The sequence below is a fragment of the Ixodes scapularis genome, unplaced genomic scaffold, assembly GCF_016920785.2.
Source record: "Ixodes scapularis isolate PalLabHiFi unplaced genomic scaffold, ASM1692078v2 PGA_scaffold12__126_contigs__length_90152505, whole genome shotgun sequence".
Taxonomy (NCBI): domain Eukaryota; kingdom Metazoa; phylum Arthropoda; class Arachnida; order Ixodida; family Ixodidae; genus Ixodes; species Ixodes scapularis.
This window is the reverse complement of record NW_024609838.1, coordinates 39,735,288-39,757,498: the sequence shown is the minus strand read 5'-3', so window position 1 is coordinate 39,757,498 and position 22,211 is coordinate 39,735,288. Positions and strand designations below refer to the sequence as shown.

At 47.5% G+C, this 22,211-nt stretch overlaps 2 protein-coding genes across 2 annotated transcripts in view; both read right to left on the bottom strand.

Moving 5' to 3' along the window:
• Nucleotides 1–5,111, bottom strand: part of LOC8028242 (tyrosine-protein kinase transmembrane receptor Ror2) — a 352,900-nt gene extending 347,789 nt beyond the window's left edge. The window contains exon 1 of the mRNA XM_029976164.4: nucleotides 4,699–5,111. Coding sequence (XP_029832024.2) covers nucleotides 4,699–4,837 — 139 coding nt within the window. The 5' untranslated portion in view covers nucleotides 4,838–5,111. The remainder of the gene's footprint in view (nucleotides 1–4,698) is intronic.
• An 11,214-nt stretch (nucleotides 5,112–16,325) lies between these two features.
• The window catches only part of LOC8053728, a 161,048-nt gene continuing 155,162 nt past the window's right edge, over nucleotides 16,326–22,211 (bottom strand). Inside the window, exon 3 of the mRNA XM_029976163.4 lies at nucleotides 16,326–19,064. Within this exon, the coding sequence (XP_029832023.2) occupies nucleotides 17,324–19,027 (1,704 nt within the window). The 5' untranslated portion in view covers nucleotides 19,028–19,064 and the 3' untranslated portion in view covers nucleotides 16,326–17,323. The remainder of the gene's footprint in view (nucleotides 19,065–22,211) is intronic.

Here is a 22,211-nt window from a genome sequence, read left to right as displayed (position 1 = left end):
CGGGAACCCCCGTAACTTACTCTCGAAGTCGAGCAGTTCAAGTACTCACTGCCAGTGCATGTATGAGTTAAGTCAACTCGCACAAGAAAAAAAAAAAAAAAAAAAAAGGAACGTGTTTAAGAAAAAAAGAAAAAAAAGAGAAAGTGTTACCATGTCAAGACTTAGCGGAATAAAGTAACCATGAGATTTAGCCAGTGTTGTAGGCGTTACCGAATAAAAAAGTAACGAAATACGTTACTCGTTACTTGCAAATAAAAGACACGCCTTACCGCCTTACGTTACTTCAAAAAAAAAAAAGGAACGTGTTACCGTTACCGATACAAAGTAACCCACGTTACTTTGGAGTTACTTTTTTCAATTATGCCATAAAACGTGTTACTGTTTTGACGTCGAAGGTATGCATGAGCGCCATATTTCTTCAAACATTATGTCCATGCAAAAACTGAACATCATTATTTTTTTCTTTTTACAGCGCAGCTGTTAAGGGCTAGTTTCCCCAGGATCGCGTCCGTCCTCAAAGAAGTGTCGACACAACACTCTGGTTGCCGCCGTCGCTCATAGATGACGGTAGCTGTCCAGAGTGTTTTGCTTGCCGGTTTTCTGGTTCCGCCGTCGCTCATAGATGGCGGCAACCACTCCAGCCTTTCGACTCTAGCTTGCCGACTTGCGGCCGGCCATTACTTCCTTGCCACTACAGTACAGCTTCGCTGGTCTTCCTTCTTCCCCAGCTTGGAAAGGTGGAAAGCTTTATTTTTTACGGTTTCACGCAAATACTCACAAGAAAAAACACAAAGAAAAACGCAAAAATACCCATAAATTCACATAACTTGGCGCTTAGAAACACAAAAACAATTACAGTGTAATATTTTTAGGTCTTGGGAATAACAAGTAACGAGTAACGCAACTCCGTTACCTGTTACTCGAAATAAGTAACGTAAGTACGTTACCCGTTACTGTTTTGAAAAAAAGTAACTAGTACGTTACACGTTACCGCAGAAAAGTAACGCGTTCCCGGTAACGCCGCTACTTGTAACGCGTTAACGCCAAACACGGGACTTACCTCGCACAAGTCCCAAAGCAGCAGCCCAATACATAGCGAAACTGAGGCAGAGGGGGATATGAAAGCGCGCGGGGAGGTCATCATAGCGCCGAACTCTGATTGGGAGAATTAGTGGGTAGGCGCAAAGGCTATATTATATAGCTGCCTCCCTTTACTCGCTCCCCCCTCCAACCGAGCGAACAAGAGCGTCGTCAGCTCCTCGCCAAGTGCCTCGCGCTCGAACGCCGGACACCGGCGTTCGCCGCTCGGGCGCCTTCAAACAGGGAGTGGAAACAAAGGCAGCGAACCTTCGCGTCTACCCCCTAATTGTGCCAATCAAAGCTCGGCGCACTCATCTCCTCCTCTCTTTGAGTTTCTCTCCGGTGTTGGAGAGCACGTAAACTAAGCGGTTAATTGAGTCGCTTACTTTGCTCACAAAAAGTAGACATCTCATGAAGGTTTAAAAGAGGACCGAAGGCTGATGAAATGGTTCGAGCCCTTCACAACTCTAAAAATAGAGTTTCTTTTCTTTTGCGTTAGCGTTAGTACCCACATGACCGGGGAAAGCGGACAGCGTCCGTCTGTGGACAAAACAGTGGAAAGGGAAGCGCGATGTGTAGAGAGGAGGAGAGTAGTGAAGGACAAAGATGAGAGGGAAGTGACGTCACGGGGCGGAAGCCAATGCGCGCGTGGATGCTGGGGCGAGTCTGAACTTGCAGGTGCGCGGAGCGCGTATGCCTTGGTTTGCGCTACACAAAATAGAGTGTGTGCCAAGTACTACCGCAGGCCCAAGTAAGCGGCAAAACATTAAAGGAAGATCCATTGGCGGATCCTAAGAAAATCCGTTAGCATGACGCTTGTTTTGGTTGATTTATGCGTTAGCATTAGTGCCCTGGTACATGCGCTGACCTTGGACAGGTTTATACAAACCAAAGTTCGCAACGTCGCCACGGGATGACGCTATAGCCGCACTGGCTGTGGAAACTGAAAGGGAAGCACCTTCTGCAAGCGCCAACAGATGGCGGACGGGCTGCGGGTCGCTTTGGACGCCCTTCGAAGCTCCTGCCGCCGCATTTGTAGACCTGTGGACGCACACAGGCTGCGGTTCCGTTCTTCGACCCAAGGGTTGTACGCCAGCCCGATTGATGTAGGACACAATGTGATGCCGCTCATCGTATGCGGGACTTAACGTTAACGCTAGAGGCGGACACCACCAGTGGATGCTAGAGCACGTACGGTCTCAGTACGGACAGGCGCCGTGCATGGACACTAGCGAAGCCACGTCGCGCAAGAGCACCACTATAGATTTGATCTCTCCCCCCCCCCCCTCCCCCCAGTCGCCATGTACATAACATCAAACAGCTGCATATGTGGCGTGCTTCATGTTGCACAGGCCACTCACGTGCATGATCTATCCGTTGGAGGATTAAATGCACGTTCGCGTTGAATAAATACGCACAACGCAATGGCTCTGTCGGTTTACGCGCTTCGCGCGGACGTCTTTCATGCATACGCTAAGTGAACTGATCTGCTTGCACCAGGGAGCAGAGGGATTTCTGCAATGTTCACAACGCGACAACGTGCTCAGAGACTGTAGTTACTATGCTTCGTTATATAAAACCGCTGCGCAAAATGCTAACGTATTTCTTCGGGAACCAGTTAATGGCAACAGCAATTTCGGCCTTTTCTTTACTTTTTTTTTTTTTCAGTAACAAGAGTGTGTATTATGGAACTTGTGAAAACGATATATCGTCTGCTGCAGGTGGATATCACTGAATTGTTTGTTTGTTTGTTGTTTTTTTTTTTTTTCAGAAAAAGTTTTGTTGAAGTGACGCTATGGGCGCTTTTGTACTTTATTCGTACGAAGTGAAACTACGTGTTATCTATCTCAAATTCCTTGCACACCCAATACAACAAACAAAAAAAAAGGGGGGGGGGGGGCGGTTAGCATCCCGAAATGAACCACCCTGATTGGCCATCTCCAGGCAGAAATATCAATGAGATGCAAGTAGACGCAATCGTGTTTTCCTGTTTATTGCCGACTACCAGGACAGTCGAACACACAAGAAAAACAACCGATCCACGGCACACCCTATCCTCCGTGCCTGGGGCATCGACGGATCAGCATATCGAACCGGGGAGGGGATTCAAAACCTCGGTGCCTCACAGCGGCAGCACCGAGCCGAAGCATTAGCATACGCGCCGCACACCAATCGGAAGTGCACACAGCTGACGAATCAAACTCCAATTCGCCAGCCGGCTCCATCATGTCATGCATGCAATCGCCGGCGCCACCGCGCTCCCTTTTCCAAGCGTACGCACCACGCTCCAGAGGGCGCAGCGGACCGAGCCAGTCGCCATCCATCACTGATATGCAAAATCGAACGGAAAAGAGCGCGAGCTAACAAGCGACGCTCAGCCGAGCCGCTTTCGCCAGTATAATACTACACGGCACCGAATTCGAAACACAGCACCCCATTGCAAATCAAATAAAAAAAAAAAAAAAAAAACGGATGGGGGGAACAAATCTTTGCGGATCAAGCAGCCCCTCAGCGAGAAACCAAGGCCTAGGACAAGAAACAAAATAATAAATCAATAAAAAAGACACCAACTAACCCCTTTCGAGGAAGACGGGGCAAGCTTCCCCGTATAACACGCTGTGGTTGTGTTTCCGATGTTTTTGTCTTTTAACCTCATTTGTGTATGTATCTAGGGTTTTTAGTGGTCTTTGGTTCAAGATGGGAAGGGGGAGAGGGGGTGAGGGGTGCTATCACCGTATCCGCTCGGAATCATCTGTCATGATCTGGCCCAGATTAAAGGGGATAGCCGACCTAAGCTCCGCAGAGAATCCGCCGTCGCCCGAACGGAATGTGACATGGGGTGCCCGGTTAATGTCAGATTACGATGCGATGGCCCCGGGGGCGACGGAGCCCGGCTGCCAGCCAGAGTGGCGACCCAAGATCGAGCCAAAGAAAGTCCAAAGGAGGCCGCAGCGAGTCATTCCGCGGCAGCAAAACACAAGCTACTCGGATTTTGGGCCCTTCGCTCGAATGCTCTCCTTCTTTTCTCTCCTTCTCCTCAATCTTACCCTCTCTCTTTTTCTCTCTCAGAAGAGAAGAGAAAACAAACAAACGGCACGTGGACAAAGCACCACAAAAGTAGGGTCTGCACTCGCTGTTTGCCTGCGTGTTTTTACATGGGGACCACCCAATGTCACTTTCGCGTTCGGTGTCATTTTATTTCAAAGCGGCTTTGATTGACACCATAGCGTAATTGTCGACTGTTTGCTTACAGTGCGCGGACATGACTGTTCGACTCTCCCTCCAATCAAAGGTAGAAAGTAAGAAACAGAGGATTTTTTTTCGTAAATATCCGACGATTAATACGGGGTTAAATCGAAGGAATAATGTATCAAGAGATCATACTGGTAAGGATCAAACAATATGGATGTGTCATCTAAAACTTACAGACTAGTCAATAAACACAACCAACATAATCATCTCTATCGGGGGTGATCGTATTAATTCTCCTATGACACTTGTGATTGATTTAAAACTTGTTCTCTTTTGGTCTGGGGGCGCTGTGTAGGGTACGAGCCAAAACATCAGCGGCGAGTGACAGCGAGTTGCGAAGTTTTAAACTTGTAGCGAGAAGCTCACCTTTCGCCGCAGAGACGGGAATTCCCCGGGAGACGCAGACCCAAAAAACGAAGACACATAACATGGTGGTATTCACAGGAGTCCGGCGAACTGGAGAGCCTCCGACGAACTTTGAAGTTTGAGCCTCCGCGCTCGCCATCAAGCCGCCGCTTCCGTCGTTCTCACATGGGACCCGCTGTCATATGAGTCACCCCAGGGGAGGCGGCTCGGCACAAGCACCTCGTACGACGCCGACACAAACTTGGTCTAGCATGGGACAGCCGGTGTCGAACGCGACACGAGAGATCGCTGCACGAGTGTGGTTTTGCAGAAAACAAACTTTCGAGAAGCAGACACTCCGCCGCCAAAGCACCACCGCATCTTCAATTGAACGCCGCCAACAATCGGCTGGCTTCCTTCCGACGAACTTCAAAGGGCGCGCATGCGCGAGGAGAAAAAAAAATAAAAATAAAGCGTGTTGCTAGCGGCATCTGGTGGGGACCCGGGACACCATCGAACAACAACTGCTCAGCTCCTACGATAGAGGCCGTCACCGTCCTTCAGGCACTGCCGAAATCTCAATATTTCTAGTTTTATCGATTGAATTTGGCCAGCATCATTTCGGCCGAACCGATTGTCTGATTTCCCGGACCTGTTTGCTCGGCAGAAACATGTGTTTGTTGTTTGATGAGATGTAAGTTTGATTTGCACGGTGTTCCTTGTTCGAAGCATCGTCTTGCTGCGCTGAAAGCATCCAGTAAATAGTGCATATTTGTCTTTATTCCTCTTACATAAAAAAAAAAAGCACGTCACGGCGCGCATTTCGGTCATAAATTGATTGATTGACTGACTGACTAGCATCCCCTCTATAACACTCAAGTGATCGGCCACGTACTCAAGACGCTTTGTAAGTTACAAGGTAGCTTTGTCATGAAACTTAATAACGATTGCAGTGGCGTACCAACTTGTTTTTGAGTGGGGGGGCAAACCCGACCCTCTCCCCCCCCCCCCCCCCCCTTAATCGAAAATTCGGCGCAACTTTTGTCGAAGTTTTCTAAAGATGTGGCAATGATTCGGCAAAATTACAACGTTACCAGACTTAACATTGATATTTTGCTTTTTCTCACGAAAAAAATTTTGCTTCTTCTTCTTAAAATAAATACAACTTGTAGTGCCTATTGAAACAGTTATGATTAAATAAGGTGATATTCTACAAGATAATTGTATCGATGTCGCTTTTGTGTGTTTACTGGCAATTTTAGTGTTTGCTTGCAGAAAGTGGCGTGACAACGAGGTTGGGTAGTAGCCGGAGCAGTCACGAATCACACTACGAGAGTTTTGATTTTGAGGCTTCATCAGCGCACGCCTGCAAGTGTGTTTACATTGTTAAAATAAAGACAATCACTGCGTTCTTACTTTCTCTGGGAGTCACCGTTTCGTGCGCGAAAACGGATGCAACGGTTGTTTAGCCTTCACCAGAAGAGATAACAATACTGTAAATATGCATGTTTTTCGATTTGAGTGACTTGACGTCAGCTTTGCATGAAAGTGCGCGTTCCATATTCGCAACGTGCCGTTTTTAACCTTTAAAATTCCGGTTTCTGGTGTTAGGACACACACGGACGTTTAGGAAGATGGGGAGAGTTAGGAATGTCGGATGTGCAACGTCGAGCATGATAGTTCTGTGTTTAACGAATACTTTTCATCAGTGTTTACTAACGAGTGCTTGGACTTCGTCCCCACTCTCCCTGAAGAGCTTTACGAGCGCATGCATCCTATTAACGTTAACTCCGCTGGTATTAAAACATTGATTGATAAACTAAAACTTACTTCGTCCGCTGGAACCGATAACATCAACCCTAAAATTTAAAAGAAACACCCGTGTTATTTCTAGTGAGTATTTGAAACTCATCTTCATTCAGTCCTCATCTCAAAGCTGCCTTCCATCTGACCAAAAGGTGGGAAGGGTAATTCCCAGTCTTTAAACAGGGCAGCCGCTCTTCCGCATCTAATTATCGCCCTAATTCATTGACTTCAATTTCTTGCAAACTACTTGAGCATATCCTCTACTCCAATATCATGAGGCACCTATCATCCCATTTCCTTTCTTTAAACAGCAGCACGGTTTTCAAACGGTACTTTCCTGCGAAACGCAACTCTGCGACTGCATCCATGACTTGCACACTAACCTTGAATGTCACGTCCAAACTGACGCAGTTTTTTTTTTTTTTTTTTTCCAAAGCGTTCGGCCGTGTCCTCCATCAACGCCTTCTTTCTAAGCTATCATCTTTTTGCCTCGACCAATAACCGTTTGCATGGATTCGTGACTTTCTTTTTTCCCGTGTACAGGTCACGTCCATGATGATCATGAATCTTCCTTCATAAATGTATCTCCTGGTGTTCCCCTGGGGTTCGTACTTGGGCCCTTACTCTTTTTAATATTTATTAATGACATTCCCATTGGGATTTCTTCAAAAAAACGCTTTTTCGCCGACGACTGCGTCATCCATAACAAAGTAACTTGTGTGCAAAATAATAACCAGCTTCAGGAAGATCTAGATAAAATTAACAATTGGTGCAAAGAGTGGATTATGTCACCAAACAAGTATAAACGCAAACTAATCCACTTCACCAAGAAAAAAAACCACTCTGTCATTTAATTACTTCTTGGACTCCGATCTGATTGAGACCGCTACTGTGTATAAATACCTTGGTGTAAGACTAACATCTGACCTTCCCTGGAATAACCACATTGAAGTCATTACCGCCGATTCATCTGGAACTCTTGGACTAAGCAGACGTAACTTAAAAAATCGCTCCACCCTTTGTCCCTAAGCTAACCTTTAACACGTACGTCAGACCAAAAATAGAATTTGCTTCAACCATCTGGAATACCCATCGACTGTACCTTATCAATACGCTGTAGAGGCAGTTCAGAACAGAGCTGCTCGCTTCATTTCATCCACTTATGACTTTTCTTTCAGTGTCTCGGCGCTAAAAACTGAACTAACCATGTCCTCTTTGCAGCTTCGCAGGAAAGTCTCTCAGCTGTGCCTTATTCACAAAATCTACTACCACATTCCCGACCTCAAAACCACTTTGTTATTACCCCTCGACCGAACATCTTCTCGCCTCAACAACGTCTGCACCATCAAACACACTTCTGGCTCTACGAACGCTTTCAATTGGTCATTCCTTTCTCAAGCCATCAGCCACTGGAACAGTCCCCCATCCTCCATTGTCACCATCTTGGACCCTGCTGATTTCTCCTCTGCAGTAAAACTACACCTTTCTTGGCCCATGTGATAGGCAGATCAGTGAAAACACTTACGCAGAGCGCTTGCCAGGCCAGACTTGTACGTAGTTCAACTACTTTACTCAAGTTACTGTAGTTTAACTACTTTTCTGGGTAGTTTAGTAACTTTTAATTACATTTATATTCTAGTAATTCGTAGTTTACTTTAACTACTTTTCCGAGTGACTTCCACTCAAATTACAAATTACTTTCTAATTTTAGTGGTTGTTTTGCCTATCAACAGAGAACAGAGGTCGGAAGGTCAGCTGATATTTGCAGAGGGGGAAGCATGCGGAGTAGAAAAGGGGGGGATGGGAAGGAAGAAAGTGATTTAGATAGTCCAAAAAACCCCAAAATTTTAACGAGCCCCCCCACTGCAACAACACTGCTACGAGGCGCGGGGAGCGAACAGACACGACGCAAGAGAGGTCGAGTAACTGTGGGATTAGCTCCGAATAGTGGCGTTTCTTTGTATTCCGAAGCTCAAGGAGACTTGACGCATTTGAAGAAAGGGCTTGTCCCCGCTTCTCTCCAATGTAGGAATTCTTGCCCACTACAGGAGGTGCACACACTGCTCCTTTTACGGTGCAGGCGATAAACCCCTAACAACGACGCTCACGCCGGATGGGCTGCTCGTGTATCACTCGAAGCGCGTTAACCCACCCCCGCGCCTGCGTTCACGCCGCTTCGCGGTGACGGTGTGCGGCTGGTAATTACAAATCTATTAACCCACCTAGCCCCCCCACCCCCCGTACACGCCGCTTTGCGGCGTCCGGTCGGCAACCCAAGCCCCGCTGCCCCCCATGCACTTCCGTAAATAGAGTCGATACGATTTAGTTTAGCGATGTTTCGTCAACAACATTCGTTTTTTTAGTGTTAATGGTAAAAAAGAAATGTAAATATCGCCAAATGCCTCGACAAAACAAAATGTTCGAGAAAAAAAATAAAAAGAAGTAAGCCGGCCCACACCATAAATAGAACCCGGGTCTGACACGTATGAGGCAGACATCTCACCACTAAGTTACGCTACCTCTTCGGAAACTCGCATTGCATCCGCTGCCTATGTTGACGGCTGGAGCGCCTATCTCCAAGCAAGCAAGCAAAACTTTATTTTGTGTAAGGGCCTACGTCCTGGTCTGGACGGCCCGTCCGGCCCATGTCTCGCGGATGGATTCCGTAAGGTTACCGTGTAGCCTTGTTCGTGGAGCAAGGCTTTACGAACCAGCCAATCCGGCGTGCGTGAGCACCGTTGCTAGGGTTTGTATCGCCTGCGCGTTAAAAATATGCCCGCGCGGGTCGGGGGGCAGTGCCCTTGGTATTCCTTGGGCGCCGCCGGCCTGTGTCTGCTCTGCCCAGTGGCGGCCGTTTCAGGGGGGGCAAAACGCATGCCTTGCCCCCCCACTCTGAGAACTGGGGGGGGCAAGTGCCCCCCTTGCCCCCCCGGTTGGTACGCCCATGAACGATTGTGAGCGCAACTAACGCGAAAATTGCAGGTCCTGTAGCCCTCGGCTAGTTTATTAACGAAATGACAACCACGTGGACTTCGTGAGCACAATTCTTGCGTACCTGCGGAACCAATTGTCTGCATCTGGCTTTTGAGCAGTTACTGGTGATTGTTGTCTAGCTTTCGCGGTATGAATCTCATCATTCAGCAGATGCTCAACTTTCGCCGTGACACATTTTTCTACTCTTTGTATCTCGCGGTGCGTAGGGCACTACTTAACTGTTTTTAAAATTGACAGTGTAGTACAACTGTTCTGCCCCAGTTTTTTTTTAGCTTTTTTTACGATTCGTGCTTTTGTTTTAAAATTATGTTACTCTAACTTCCCAGGGCTGCAATGCATCTCTGCAAACAGGGGACATGCACGAAATGTGTGTGTTAGTGTGTCCACATTCACCGTTCGTGCCTATCTCGTGCTAAACATGTCAGTCCTCTCCCTAGCTCACAGGTATGCTCATCATTCAGCTATTGTGATCTAATCTACCTCATATTTTAGACATTATTTCAAGGCTGGATGGAAACCAGGCACGTAGCCAGGATTTTGTTTTTTTTTTTGGGGGGGGGGGGGGGAGGAAGGGAGGGGGGAAGGGGGGGGGGGGCGGGCGCCGCTTATGACAAAATGTTGTATGAGGGCAAGGAGGGAGAGGAGGACCCAGCAAAACTGAAAATTTCGAGGGGGGGGGGGGCCGGGCCCCATGCCCCCCCCCCCCCTTTTGGCTACGTGCCTGATGGAAACATAATATACTGTATAGATGTGGAAATGTGTGTCGGCTTTTTTACAATCGCACGGAAGTTTTATATCTGTGGAATGTCTTCGCCCTCGCCATATAAGATAGCTTCAAAAGTCACAAATTCTCACCAACAGGTTAGTAATCGGGCATTGTTACACGTTACGTCACGGGCTTGTAAAATCCTAAAAGAAGGTGTCACACAAACCAATATTGAATTGATATACTTCGTTTCACCCTAGCATGGACTAACCGCGAAGGCTGTGCTAGCGCGAGCGGCCAGCCTTGACTGCCTTGACTAGAGCACTTGCTGCACGAGCGCTCGTGCATACGCCACGGCTTCATTCAAAGCAACTAGCTCGCGCTTTTAGCGCGCGCGGCTAACAATAGTCCATACTAAGGTGAGAACGAAGTATAGAGGGTACCGATGACCGAGTGGGCTAAAGCGCACACTCGGCTCGGGGCGCGTGGAGCGAAAGCTCGCGCTGAAGAACCCAGGGATCCTGGGTTGAATCCCCACCCCGCCCGTTTCGATCCGGATGAGCATCGTACCGGCGTGCGGTCGTGTATCACTACTGCGTGGCGCACGTTAAAGACCCCAGGTTAGCAGCCGTACTGCACTGGCAAAATTGCTAATCTACAGTGTTAACCAGTGTCGCCCCATCCTGGCAGACCGACCTTACCCTGTATAAATCACTAAGCGTCCAATTTGACTTTTGAATTGATAGCGTAGTACCAAAACGAAAACAGAGAAATCCGGTGGTGCGCGCGAATCAAACATTTCGCGTTCCGCTGCATCTGGCGGCAGCTTGCGCCATCTGTCGACCAAAGGCGTAGGCATCTGGCGCGCTTTCCTTCCACTGTCGCTGCCTTTCTCGGCTAGATGGCGCAAGCCGCCGTTCAAAACAGTGATGCGCATTTTCGCGTGCGCTGTTACGCGATTTGGCGACGCCAGACCATGTGCGCCACTCACCTGAGTGCAAGAACCTCCTTGCCCGAGTGCAACGCAAGCGACCACTTCGGCACGGGTTGCCCGCCAAGAGGCGACGATTGTCATCGGATACGTCGAAAATTATTTCAGGAAGTTCAGAAACAGCATTGTGGCAGGGCGAGTTGGCCATGTGCGCCATCTGCGGTATCAGTTCCCATGTCGTGCAAATACTTAGCGGGAAGCCGCCTCTTGATTACCCGTTTTAGGTCGACATCCGTTATTCGCGGGGTTTCGCAGAGGATCCCCTGTTGTGTTTCGTGCATTTCCCCGCCATGGACGCTAAGTTTAACGGGAAAATTTATATGCCAGATTTCGCTGGAAAATGCCCCCGTGCAGTGCGATAGTGGTCTTGTGTGCAGCGAAGTGTGCCAGAGCGCACTGTGACTCGGGACACGGCAGGGAGCCGGGCATTTTTCTTTCTACAGCATGTTTCTGTTACACCCGAAATATCGTCCACCTCGTGGATTTCACCGTTTCCCACTTCACATTGTTTAATGTTTCTCTATTCGTCACAAGCGGGCGTTCGGACGGAACAACGAATCTTCCGCAATGCTTTTTTCTTTTGTCCGTTTTGGACAATATGAAATTACTTATTGTATGGCGCTATACTGCTACGGTCTGAAACTAAGAGAGCAGCGCTCAACCGCGCACCAGCAAGTTGCTACAACCAACTTCTTTCAACAAAGGTGATAGGCTGGTTGTCGACTCTGGAAGAATTACCACGAGAGTGAGCACTTGCGAGTTCCCTTTTTCCTGCTGCGACAGCAGCGAAAGTATTTGTTGAAGCCAGATCTCCCGGTTTTTAATATATCTGCTGCTGGGTTAACACAGTTCTTAGGCCTGTTTCAGACGAGGAAATCTTTTTTTTCTCAGATTTCGGCGTTGTCGGCGAGTTTTTCTCTAAATGCTTGCGCTGCAACACGAATTCGAATTGTCGGGATTGAACAATTCTAAGACGTTCGAAGCGGTGGCAGTCAAACACAGATGCGATATTTTCACGTGGCACCGGCGGATAGACTATCAGTGGCAGTAATGATGACCCCTGACGACAGTGTATGTCTTTGTCCTGGTTTGCAATGGATCGATTTTGTTGCTAAATTGCTTCAGAGAAATGAGGTTGCATTTTAATGTCGTCTAACGATATAAAAACAGGTCAGTAACGCTTATCTGTGTTTAAATCGTGCAAGAAAATTACCATTTCAGTTACGCTAATGACAAAACCTAGCGAATCAAGATGCTGCTAGTGTACGCAGGAGGCCTTTGTTGTTGCCGTCGAAACAATACGATGAAAACGTTGCTCAGTCCAAAGCGGGCCTTAAGTTCTTACAGCACAAGCGCACCACAACTTCCTGCGAATAAAAAGAAATAAGAAAAAAAAAATCTTTTAGTGATAGTTGTTTTAGATTTGAGGCTTCGTCTATCGAGACACGGATGTTGCCTATGTAACCATCCTCATAAGATTCTTCGTCAAGGCAGACTTGGTCGTCCTTATGAGGTGGTCACTCATCGTTTCGTTATCACGTTCATTGTCTAGCTTAATATGGAAATCAAAGGCATTCATCTAGGATTGCGGCTATTGTGTCTCCTAAAAACCCACATTTTTCACAAATGCTGTATATGAACTACGAACTAATCAGCAGGTACACGGTGTGATACAGTTAACATAGGATTGCCTGTTATTATCCTAGAATTTTCAAAGTGATCGTTACTAGTCTGTTGTAAAGTGATTTTTCCTCATCACCTAAGCGGGAAGAGTTGAGAGCAGTCGTCAATTTCCTGTCTGACTGAAATGCCGGAAAGCGCCGATGTTGCGGTTGCGCAGTGTCGTGCACTGTACAGGTGAGTCCACTTCGGACTTGGGTATTAAGTAGTTGACGTACACACACAAATGCATTATTCCCTTCCCAGGCACGTAGCCAGGATTTTGTTTCGGGGAGGGGGCTCATGACAAAATGCTGTATGAGTGGGAGGGGGGAGAGGAGGTCCCAGCAAAATGGAAGATTTCGGGGGAGGGGGGGGGGGGGGGGGGGGGGCCGGGCCCCACGGGCCTCCCCCCTGGCTACGTGCCTGTCCCTTCCACATGCATGCTAAAGTTTTAAAGACGATCGCACCACACCTGCGTTGTCAAAGGGTTTGACAACGCAAGTGTGGTACCCAAACTATAGCTGTGGCACTGGCAAAATGTTTCACTATACAGCGGGGACGCACTCTGGGGTGACATTAGGTGACAAGCTTCCCACCGCTAAGCATACAGATAACACCATTCTTAAGCGTGTTACCATATTGTGCTAAAAAGAAGGGGTGTATTTGTTTAATTATTTCTCTAATGAAAGTCACGCAAGTTATTTGACACTTGCAGTCGAAATTTTGTTTTCTTCAGCCGGGCGAGTTTACGGTTTATCACTATTAGGACTGGACACATCGATTAACCTATCGATAAATTGAGTACTGACGGAATCGCGACGAATTATTTTAACATGTTAATCGGTTAAATCTTTACAAACAAAAAAGGAAGTAAAAATTCAACACTTTCACCACGCAGAAGTGGATCAGCACACTTGTGTGAAGGCAAAATTTAGGTAAAATGTTGGCCTAAACTAAACCATAGGGGCGAGATTTGTCAGCCCAAATCAGCGGAGAGGGTTAAACGTGTCGCAGCCAACTCAACGTAGCGCAAGTGTCCGTTTTAGTGCAGCAGAGGCCATTGTGAACACTCAAAGGAGTTCGCCATTGCCGGGGAATATCAGCGAATCTCTGTCTTTGTGGCTGAAGTAATAATTTGCGAGTCTGGGTTTCCGTTGATTGTTTTGAACTATCAGGGTCGATTTAAAATACGAAATTGTACATTGCGCCGTTTATCAAACTAATAATAAAGGTCGACTTTTTTACATTAATTTAATTATTACGCGTGGCAATGAACGAAACCGATTGATCGATCGGTTTCGTTCATTTCGGTCGTCGATCCATTTACTCGACCTCGGTTAATTAATCGGTTTCGAAGAGCTTTGCGAGCTAGATCTGAAATGCATAGGGTGGCGAACAATCGAGATAAAATTCTTAATCGCCCCCCCCCCCCCCCCCCTAATTATTATCATTATTGCTCGGCAGCCAATCAGAGTGCGGCGTTAGCCGCCGGACAACCAATCACGAAGTATGAGTCGTAATCATAAGCAACGCCCTGCGTTTCTTAAAGCTGTCGGGGATTCATTTATTAATTGACGTTAATTGATCAATTTATAAATTAACATCACACCTTAGCACGAAACGGGCGCTTCACCAGTTTTAAGCCTACTACAGCAGAGTCAAAATGAATATGAAAATTAATGGCAAACGTGAACGCCTGCCCCCCCCCCCCCCCCCCTATAAACTAAAACCTGATTCGAAAGGATGTAATAGGTGTTGACAACAGAGATATCCTACACGTAACAAGCGCAACTTGTGTAACAGAGAAGTTCTTTATGAATAAGCCGGACTGCATTCTAGACCCCCCCCCCCCCCCCCCTTCCCACAAAAAAAGAAAAAAAAAAAGAGTGACAATAGTGACAAAACGCGTCGGCAACAAACAGCTTTTCGAGCGAGATAATGAGCAGCCTTTCCTGGCGACCATCTGTCGCGCGGAAAACACAAGACCGTCCTGAATGATCGGAGAGCTTTGTGCGGCGCAGCACAATCTGTTGCGACACCTCAAAGGAGGCATATTTTTGCCCCGGCCACGACACCCGTTGCACCTGAAGCTGAATCGCTGTCACCCAAATGCCAGACGCATGAATGCAACTCGAGCCGACAATTTAAACGAGTCTCTCTTGTGTACTTATCGCGCTCAGTCATTATTATTCTAAAGTTGTGCGTATTCAAAAAGTTAGTTTAAAAAAAAAGTTTGAGGCAAGCCATCTAGAATAGACTGCTTCCATTTCCTACGTGCTATTACAAGCGAACAACTGTGAACCAGGTTGTTAATTGTGCCGGCTGACTTATTACGGTCCTAGAACTAACTGCACACGATGTTTCTTTGTTGCTTTTTTTTTTTTTTCTTTAGAAACGGGTGTGCTGCGACAGCTAGAGATGTGGCAGGTATACTTGCTGTGGGAGGGAGATATGAGTAAAACACCCAGAGGGAGAAATTAGTAAAACGCAGACTTGGCATATAATTCTTTTTTCGACAAATAAGTTTTCTTTTCAGATCGCAGTCAGCTTATATTTGGGCAGTGTGACTGCATTCCACGGAATAATCTTTGCATATTTTTCTCGACGTCCTGCGTGGCCCGGGATCACCGCAAGCTCACCAAATCTCCTTTTCGCTCAACATGACAACAGGAATATCGATGTGCAAATACGCAAAATATACTGCCAGAAATGCAAAGCGACCCTAGAGAGTACATCGCGCCATGCCGTGGGAAGGCAATCGGTGTCCGAAGACATATAATATGCGAGTAATATACGTACTTCGATATTTTAAGATGATGTCCTAGTAATTCCTGGACTTCAGCTACATCCGTAAGCACATGGCTACAACGTAACCCTGTGCAATTGGATGTATAGCGACAGGTCATTCGAGAAGCGTGCTCATGCTGGTACTTGGTTCCGTTGCCTCGGGAGCACTAACACACAATGCGGGCAGAAAGCGAGGGAGAGGAGGAAACGAGAGCGCGGAGGTGACGTCAGAACGCCCAGCTCTCGTTGGAATGATTAGTGGGTAGACATGAATCTAGCTGACTTTGTCTACACTGCGCTCGTTGAACGCGTCATCCTGCTCTAGCCTTCGCTGCGGTACAACGTAAGACGAAACGGATATTATTACAGCAAACTACTTGGGAAGCTCCCTTGAATGTGGGTTACCGTGCCTCGCGCATGTCTCTAGCAACAAAGTGAATCCATCACGAATTAGAAACGGGACGCTATCCAGCGAGGAAGTCACGTAGATTCCTATCCTATCAACGAAATCTTCACCAAATGACAGCTATTATCAAGTCGACAAGAGGGAGTCCGGTGGCAGATAGGCCTGAAAACGCGCACAGCCAAGACTAAATAAATACATGCACCGAGTGAACAATATGTTGTCATGTTCGTCTGTCTACATGGAACTTTTTTTATTTTCACCCGATTTTTGTTTCTTTTTGACAAAAGACACACCTCTTCAGACAAAACATTTATTCAACAAAGCAGCGGTCGTTTATTCCGCAGAAGAAAAAAAAGATTAACCTTTCCTATTATGTAGTCATCGTTGACATTCGAGTCGTGCATCCTAACTACGGGTTGTAGTTACCAAGTAGAAATTGCAACTTGTGTAGGCTTGATCGTGGACGATTCCCCCCCTTTTCTCGAAGGGTGTCTTGTTCTCTGCGGCGGCATCAAGTTCTTGTCGATTGCAAGATACTCTGCTAAATTGCATACGTGTGGGGAATAAATTGAATCACGTCAAGAGCCGAGATATGTGTCTGCCTGCCCAGCAGTTGCTCCTAAAGGTCGCAGTAATAAATACGCATTAGCAAATGGTAAACAATGTCGTGTAACACCTTGCATAAACAAGATCACAGGCAAATTCACAAAACTAACAAAACGGGAAATGTACAACTTAATCCTAGCTTTGAACACATCACACATACATAAAAAAAATATTCATTTTGTGCCGAGCGCAAGACTAAGATGTCCATTAGCACACTTGGACTACCGCCATGCACGCAACGCGGTGCCGAAATAGCTTACAAATGCAACCAACCTTGCTCGAAATAAGCTTTCATCATAGTAAAAGAAATACTCGCGTGGGATTGTTCCAAAAAGCGACGCCAACCACAAAGCAAAAGTCTGTACAAAAAGAGCTGAGTGCAAACAGCTCCCGCAGCTTCTCTACAAAACCGCAATTTCTTTTAACTAAATTCCAGGCACTGTGTGTCCGGAGTCGGGCCTAGGGCTCCAGCCTTAGACAAAAGAGAGAAAAAAAAAAACCTATCTCGTTTGCACTTACATGCAAGATTACAGACACTCCACTGCTATGGCACTGATGACCATGCAGAAACTGTCAATTCAAATAGAAAAAAAAAAGAATTAACACACACAGTTTCATCCACACCAGAGGCACACGATGTGAGCGGTCCTTTCGCCTGTACACAACCTCACCGAAGATCTCACTAGTGCTATGAGAAAAACCCTAGGTCCCTGAGAGCTGTCGTGGCCCTCTTGATGAGCTCATCTTTGTGCTTCCAGATGGTAGTGTCCCTCACAGTGTACAGTTTGAAGTCACTGTTGCAGCTCTTCTTAAGCGGCCCCACACAGTCTTTTCGGTAGTGCTGTAGCTGAGCCAACGGCGTGTCGATGCTGTACGTGGTGCACGTCCCGAAGCAGTTCAGCGGGAAGTGGTTGTGCACCGAAACGATGCGATCAACGTTGTGGAAACACTTTACGTACGAACCGGGCTTGGTGAAGTTCTTGGCCCTGTACACATGTTGAAGCATGTGCATGTAGCTTGGGATTCCTTCCTCGTGGACGGCGTGCTTCTCTTCGCCGGTCATCATGTCATCGAGGAAATAGACGTTGCGGACATTGTAACTGGCCCTCGTGTAGTTCTTTGCCTTGAGGGCCAACGGAACCACTGCTGTCATCAGCTCCTTCCAGGTGCTGTGTTCCACAGGCATGATGACCTCGTCGATGTCGAGCAGCGCGATGTACTCGTACGAATATAGGTTCCTGTAGAGGCAATCATTGTACGGAATGAGCTCGTTCTGTCGCTTGTGGGTCAGCTTCATGTTGAGGAAATGATGCCTCAAGCCGGGCAAGTTGGGTTGTCCCCCTGGAAGGGTGATGGGAGTGAGCTCCACGAGGCCCTTGTTCTGGTAGTATTTAAGCGTCTTGGATATGTTCGGGTGTATCTCAAGCTCGTACAGAAAGATCTTCTTGGCGCCGAGGATGTTCATGAGCTCAATCCACTCGACAAGACGCACGCTCAGGTCCTCCTTGAGGAAGTCGAGTCCCTTGACGCAAACCGCAAAATCTTCCTTCACGGCTGGACGGTTGTTGATGACACGAACATTGTTCACTGGTTTGTCGCACTGCTTCTCCACAAGCGACACCGAAGCGGGTGCCTGGTGCTTAGCGTTGATGTAAGGAGCCTTGCACGTCACAATAAAAGGCTGCAGAATACCGTCATGGTAGTTCCCCCACTTGCTGTACCACGCGTACGTATACTTCGTTGTGGATATAGTCGGGTAAGCGCCATCGTTGTACCACAGCTGGCAGACGATGGGCGGCGGCTTGATCCAGTCGACCATGACCAGGATCCGAACAAGAGGCACGGTTCCTACACGCGGCCTGTTGTCGAAGTAGGCGCCGTAGATGTAGAAGGTAGCGTTCTTCACTGTCAGCTTTTGCCAGTACAAGTTGTTGAAGGTGAGGTCGTACAGTTGCGGGTATTTGACGCAGCTCTTGGCGCTGATTGGGGGCTTGCGGCCGTTGTCCCAGTAGGCTTGCGGAATGTTGGACATGTTGGAGAGCCTCTGCAGGAACTTCTTCACTGACGGGGACGGGTAGATGTCCACGTGCGGCTTGAGATCAACGAGTTCGGCCGGATTGGGTTCTTGCTTGACCAGGTTGGCCAGGGTGGATGGAGTGATGGTCGAGGACTGTCTCGTGGTGGACGACGTTTTGGTCTGTTCGACGGGGACGTGATGCTCTGGCGGAGCGGCCGTCTGGAGCAGGGACCGTTGGAAGGGTCCAGAGAGGAACGAGTTACCCGTGCCCTGGGTGAAATGGAAGACGGCGTAGCAGACGCCCATCCAAATGAAGACGAGGAAAAGCAGGCGCCGGAGCGCCCTCCAGGCCACCAGCAGCTGCTTGCGGGCCATGGCAACCAACCGGGGGTCAGGCCGTTAGGGGCCTATCCTGAAAGAGCAGAAAGGTGACTAGTATTAACGCACGTTCCTGCAGTCAGTGAGGACGTGTATCGCGCATACTTCAGTATCATGTCATACATTCACGCTAAAACACCGAGGATTGTGAGTAATCTAAAACTCGTCGCTAGTCTCAGCTCCGCTATATTTTCGTAAAAGGGCACCCTTCTCCGGACATCAGACCTGTGAAACTGGGTCCATTGATCTTTTTAGAAAAGACTGAAGAAAACGGAGCAAGAAATAAGAATTTCAGAGGCAAATCAAATTTCTAAAGCAGAGATGCAGACATGAGCGGGGAAAATAACGAGCAACCTTTTGTTTTCCATCCAGTGTTAAAACTACCGATTTAACTGCTTTTTGTCTGTCGACCATTTACTAAATATGACTTAAGACAAAATCCAACGAAAATTATATTACTCAGTTTATATGTCCTGGTGAATGGAGGTATCCACATTTTCAGAACATTTTCATCCAACTTCTTTTCATACCTAAATTAGGAGCAAAACTACAGTGCAAGGAAAGGAAAGAAAATGCCACATGGCCGCCCCTTTGGCGACCTCGTACATTTCTCACCGCCACACGCAATCCAACTCGAACGGAGCAATAACACTGTCAAAAACGGCAATTCTGTTGCCGTTTTGGTACAGATTTTTCAACGCCACCCCGATTAAAGTATAATAAAAAGAAAATGCGGATCAAACGTTACTTGATGTTCTTTCATGACAAGCCAAAAACACTAGGTCGTAATTCACGAATAACGTCTCGCAGCAAGTTTGTCATCGGACACAAGAAAGACGTTATACATCTTAAGCAAGCACATACGCCTGATCACAAGAACATTGTGCAGCCTGCCCAAAGTTCACAGTTAACCATAGTTCGGGAAGGTTTCTATACGTCCGAGCAGTTGAAGCCTGAAAGCTCCGGCTCACATAAACCAGACCAACGCGCAGCTGTTACGTCACATCACCGCTGAGGTGGCGCTGCCGTCGCCCTCCCGCCAATATGGCTTCTGCGCGCGCGCGCAGCGCTTTAACACCTGGTGTGGGATAACACGGGCTTGTTCGTGAAACAGCGCGTTGCCGTATATGCAGGAGTTATTTCTGCGACTCCTGCGCGACGTGCATAGACCCCGCCCCCCCCCCTCCCCTCCTCCTCCTCCTCCTCCTCCTCCCCCCCCCCCCCCCCCCCCCACCCCCGCCCCGTCCATCAGTTCCCGCGACGTTGATGGTTGGGCCTTTCCCCGCGTAAAGTGTCACCGAGGGCCGCACGCACATAATTGCTTTGAGTAGATACCGTCGCTCGTATACAGACGTATTGTCACGTTTCTATACAGCGCGGAGATGGACCAAGTGCCTTAAATTGTGTCAACAAAACAAAATGTAAGAAAAAAACGGTTCAGACCGCACCTGTTGTTGCAACGTTTCTAGCGCTTGCCTGACGCTCCCACGCCGTGACAGATTTTGAAATGAACCCGGGTACAGCCCCCTTTGAAAAGTCACCTCAAGAAGAAGCGAAAACGAGAAGAAGAAGTTTCTTTTTTTTTTTCTCGTGGGTTATACGCTGCACGTAGTTACTACAAAAGATGGCTATTAGTAGAAGGGGAAAGGGTGTCTTTTTCTCGCGTTTTTCGATAGGAATAACCAATAACGTATTTTAAATGCGTTATTTTAAAACTGACACGTGTCAATTCACAACATAAGAGAGAGAATTAGGAACCTTTCGGGAGGAGTCGATCTTTTTTACGATCAACACACGCTTGTAAAAAAAAAAAAAAAAAAAAAAAAAAAAAAAAAAAAAACAGCTAAGCGGTTAAATTTTGTGCAGACACCGAAAAAAGAACCCAAAGGGCTGGTTCACAGATTCGCGACTTAAGGCTGGTTCACACTGCCCCGTTTTCTAACGTTAAGTTCCCTTACGAAATATTACGTTGAAGTCACCGAAACCTCTGTGCATCATCATAAGCGAGGCCACCAGTTCAAGGAGAAAGAATGACAGGGGACATTCCAGACACGAATGTATCGGTGACTTATACGTGACGTTACTAACGTAAGAAAATGGGGGAGTGTGAATAAGCCCTTAGTGTGATCAGCTGCGTGGCAACTTACTGTGACCGATGACGACGAGAGACGCGTGGTACAAGCCACGTGATGACGTGGTTTGTGGCGCAATGAGACGCTTTGTTCGGGCCGCCTGAACACGTGGTTGTTTCGAGCCAAATATGCACGAGGCGGACAGGTGCTTGACCGAAGAGTCACGCGGGCACATGACACGCTACGTGGCTATACGATACGTGACGTCACGTCGCGTTAAAATCCCGCTAAATGCAGCAGTTGAGCGTAGGTTTTCTCTGCACACACTTTTAAGAGAGAGAGAGAGAGAAAGAGAAGAAGGTGCAGCCTAAGAACCTCTCTCTCATTATAACTGCTGAACGCACGTGGAAAAGAAGGGTCATCCAACTCATTGCCGCCACTTCCCGCTTCCCCCATAAACCAGCAAACCTTGCTTAAAAAAAAAAGTTGCTGACGCATGCTTGCATATAGTTACGCCTAACTAGCTAACCACGCGAATTCGCCGCCAGGAAGTATCCGCGTACCGCCCCATTAAACCGGAGCGGATCATCTTACCGAATGGCGCACGTTCTGCTGCTCTACTAGAAGGGCGAAGACCGCAGACTGCACAAGTGAGCGCAACGTTCGCTATGAACGAGGAGGTTCGGGGAGGGGTCGGTAGAAATGAATAATTTACCAGATCGGACGCCAGTGCTCATTAGCGAAGAACGCAGCTAAAAAAACAAGTAAAAAAAGAAAATGACATGTTTGTTATCGATTGACACGCTCAAACGGATCAACGAGCGATTGGATCACAGCTAGCCCCGATTTCAGGTGACATACGCTTCTCGGTAGCGAATGCCGTCGAAGATGAAAAGCTGCATGTGTCGCCTTCAATTACTGTTCCGCTACACTTGAACGGCGTTATAAATTCCAGCACATTATTAACGTCGCCTCGAGAATGAAGAAGCAAGCAATCGATCACCCAAAAAAGAAAAGTAAGAAAGAAAAAAAAAAAGAAAAACAGGAGTGGAGGTTACATTGTGGTCTTCAAAAGCTGAGGATCGTAGACAGATGCGTAAACAAAAAGG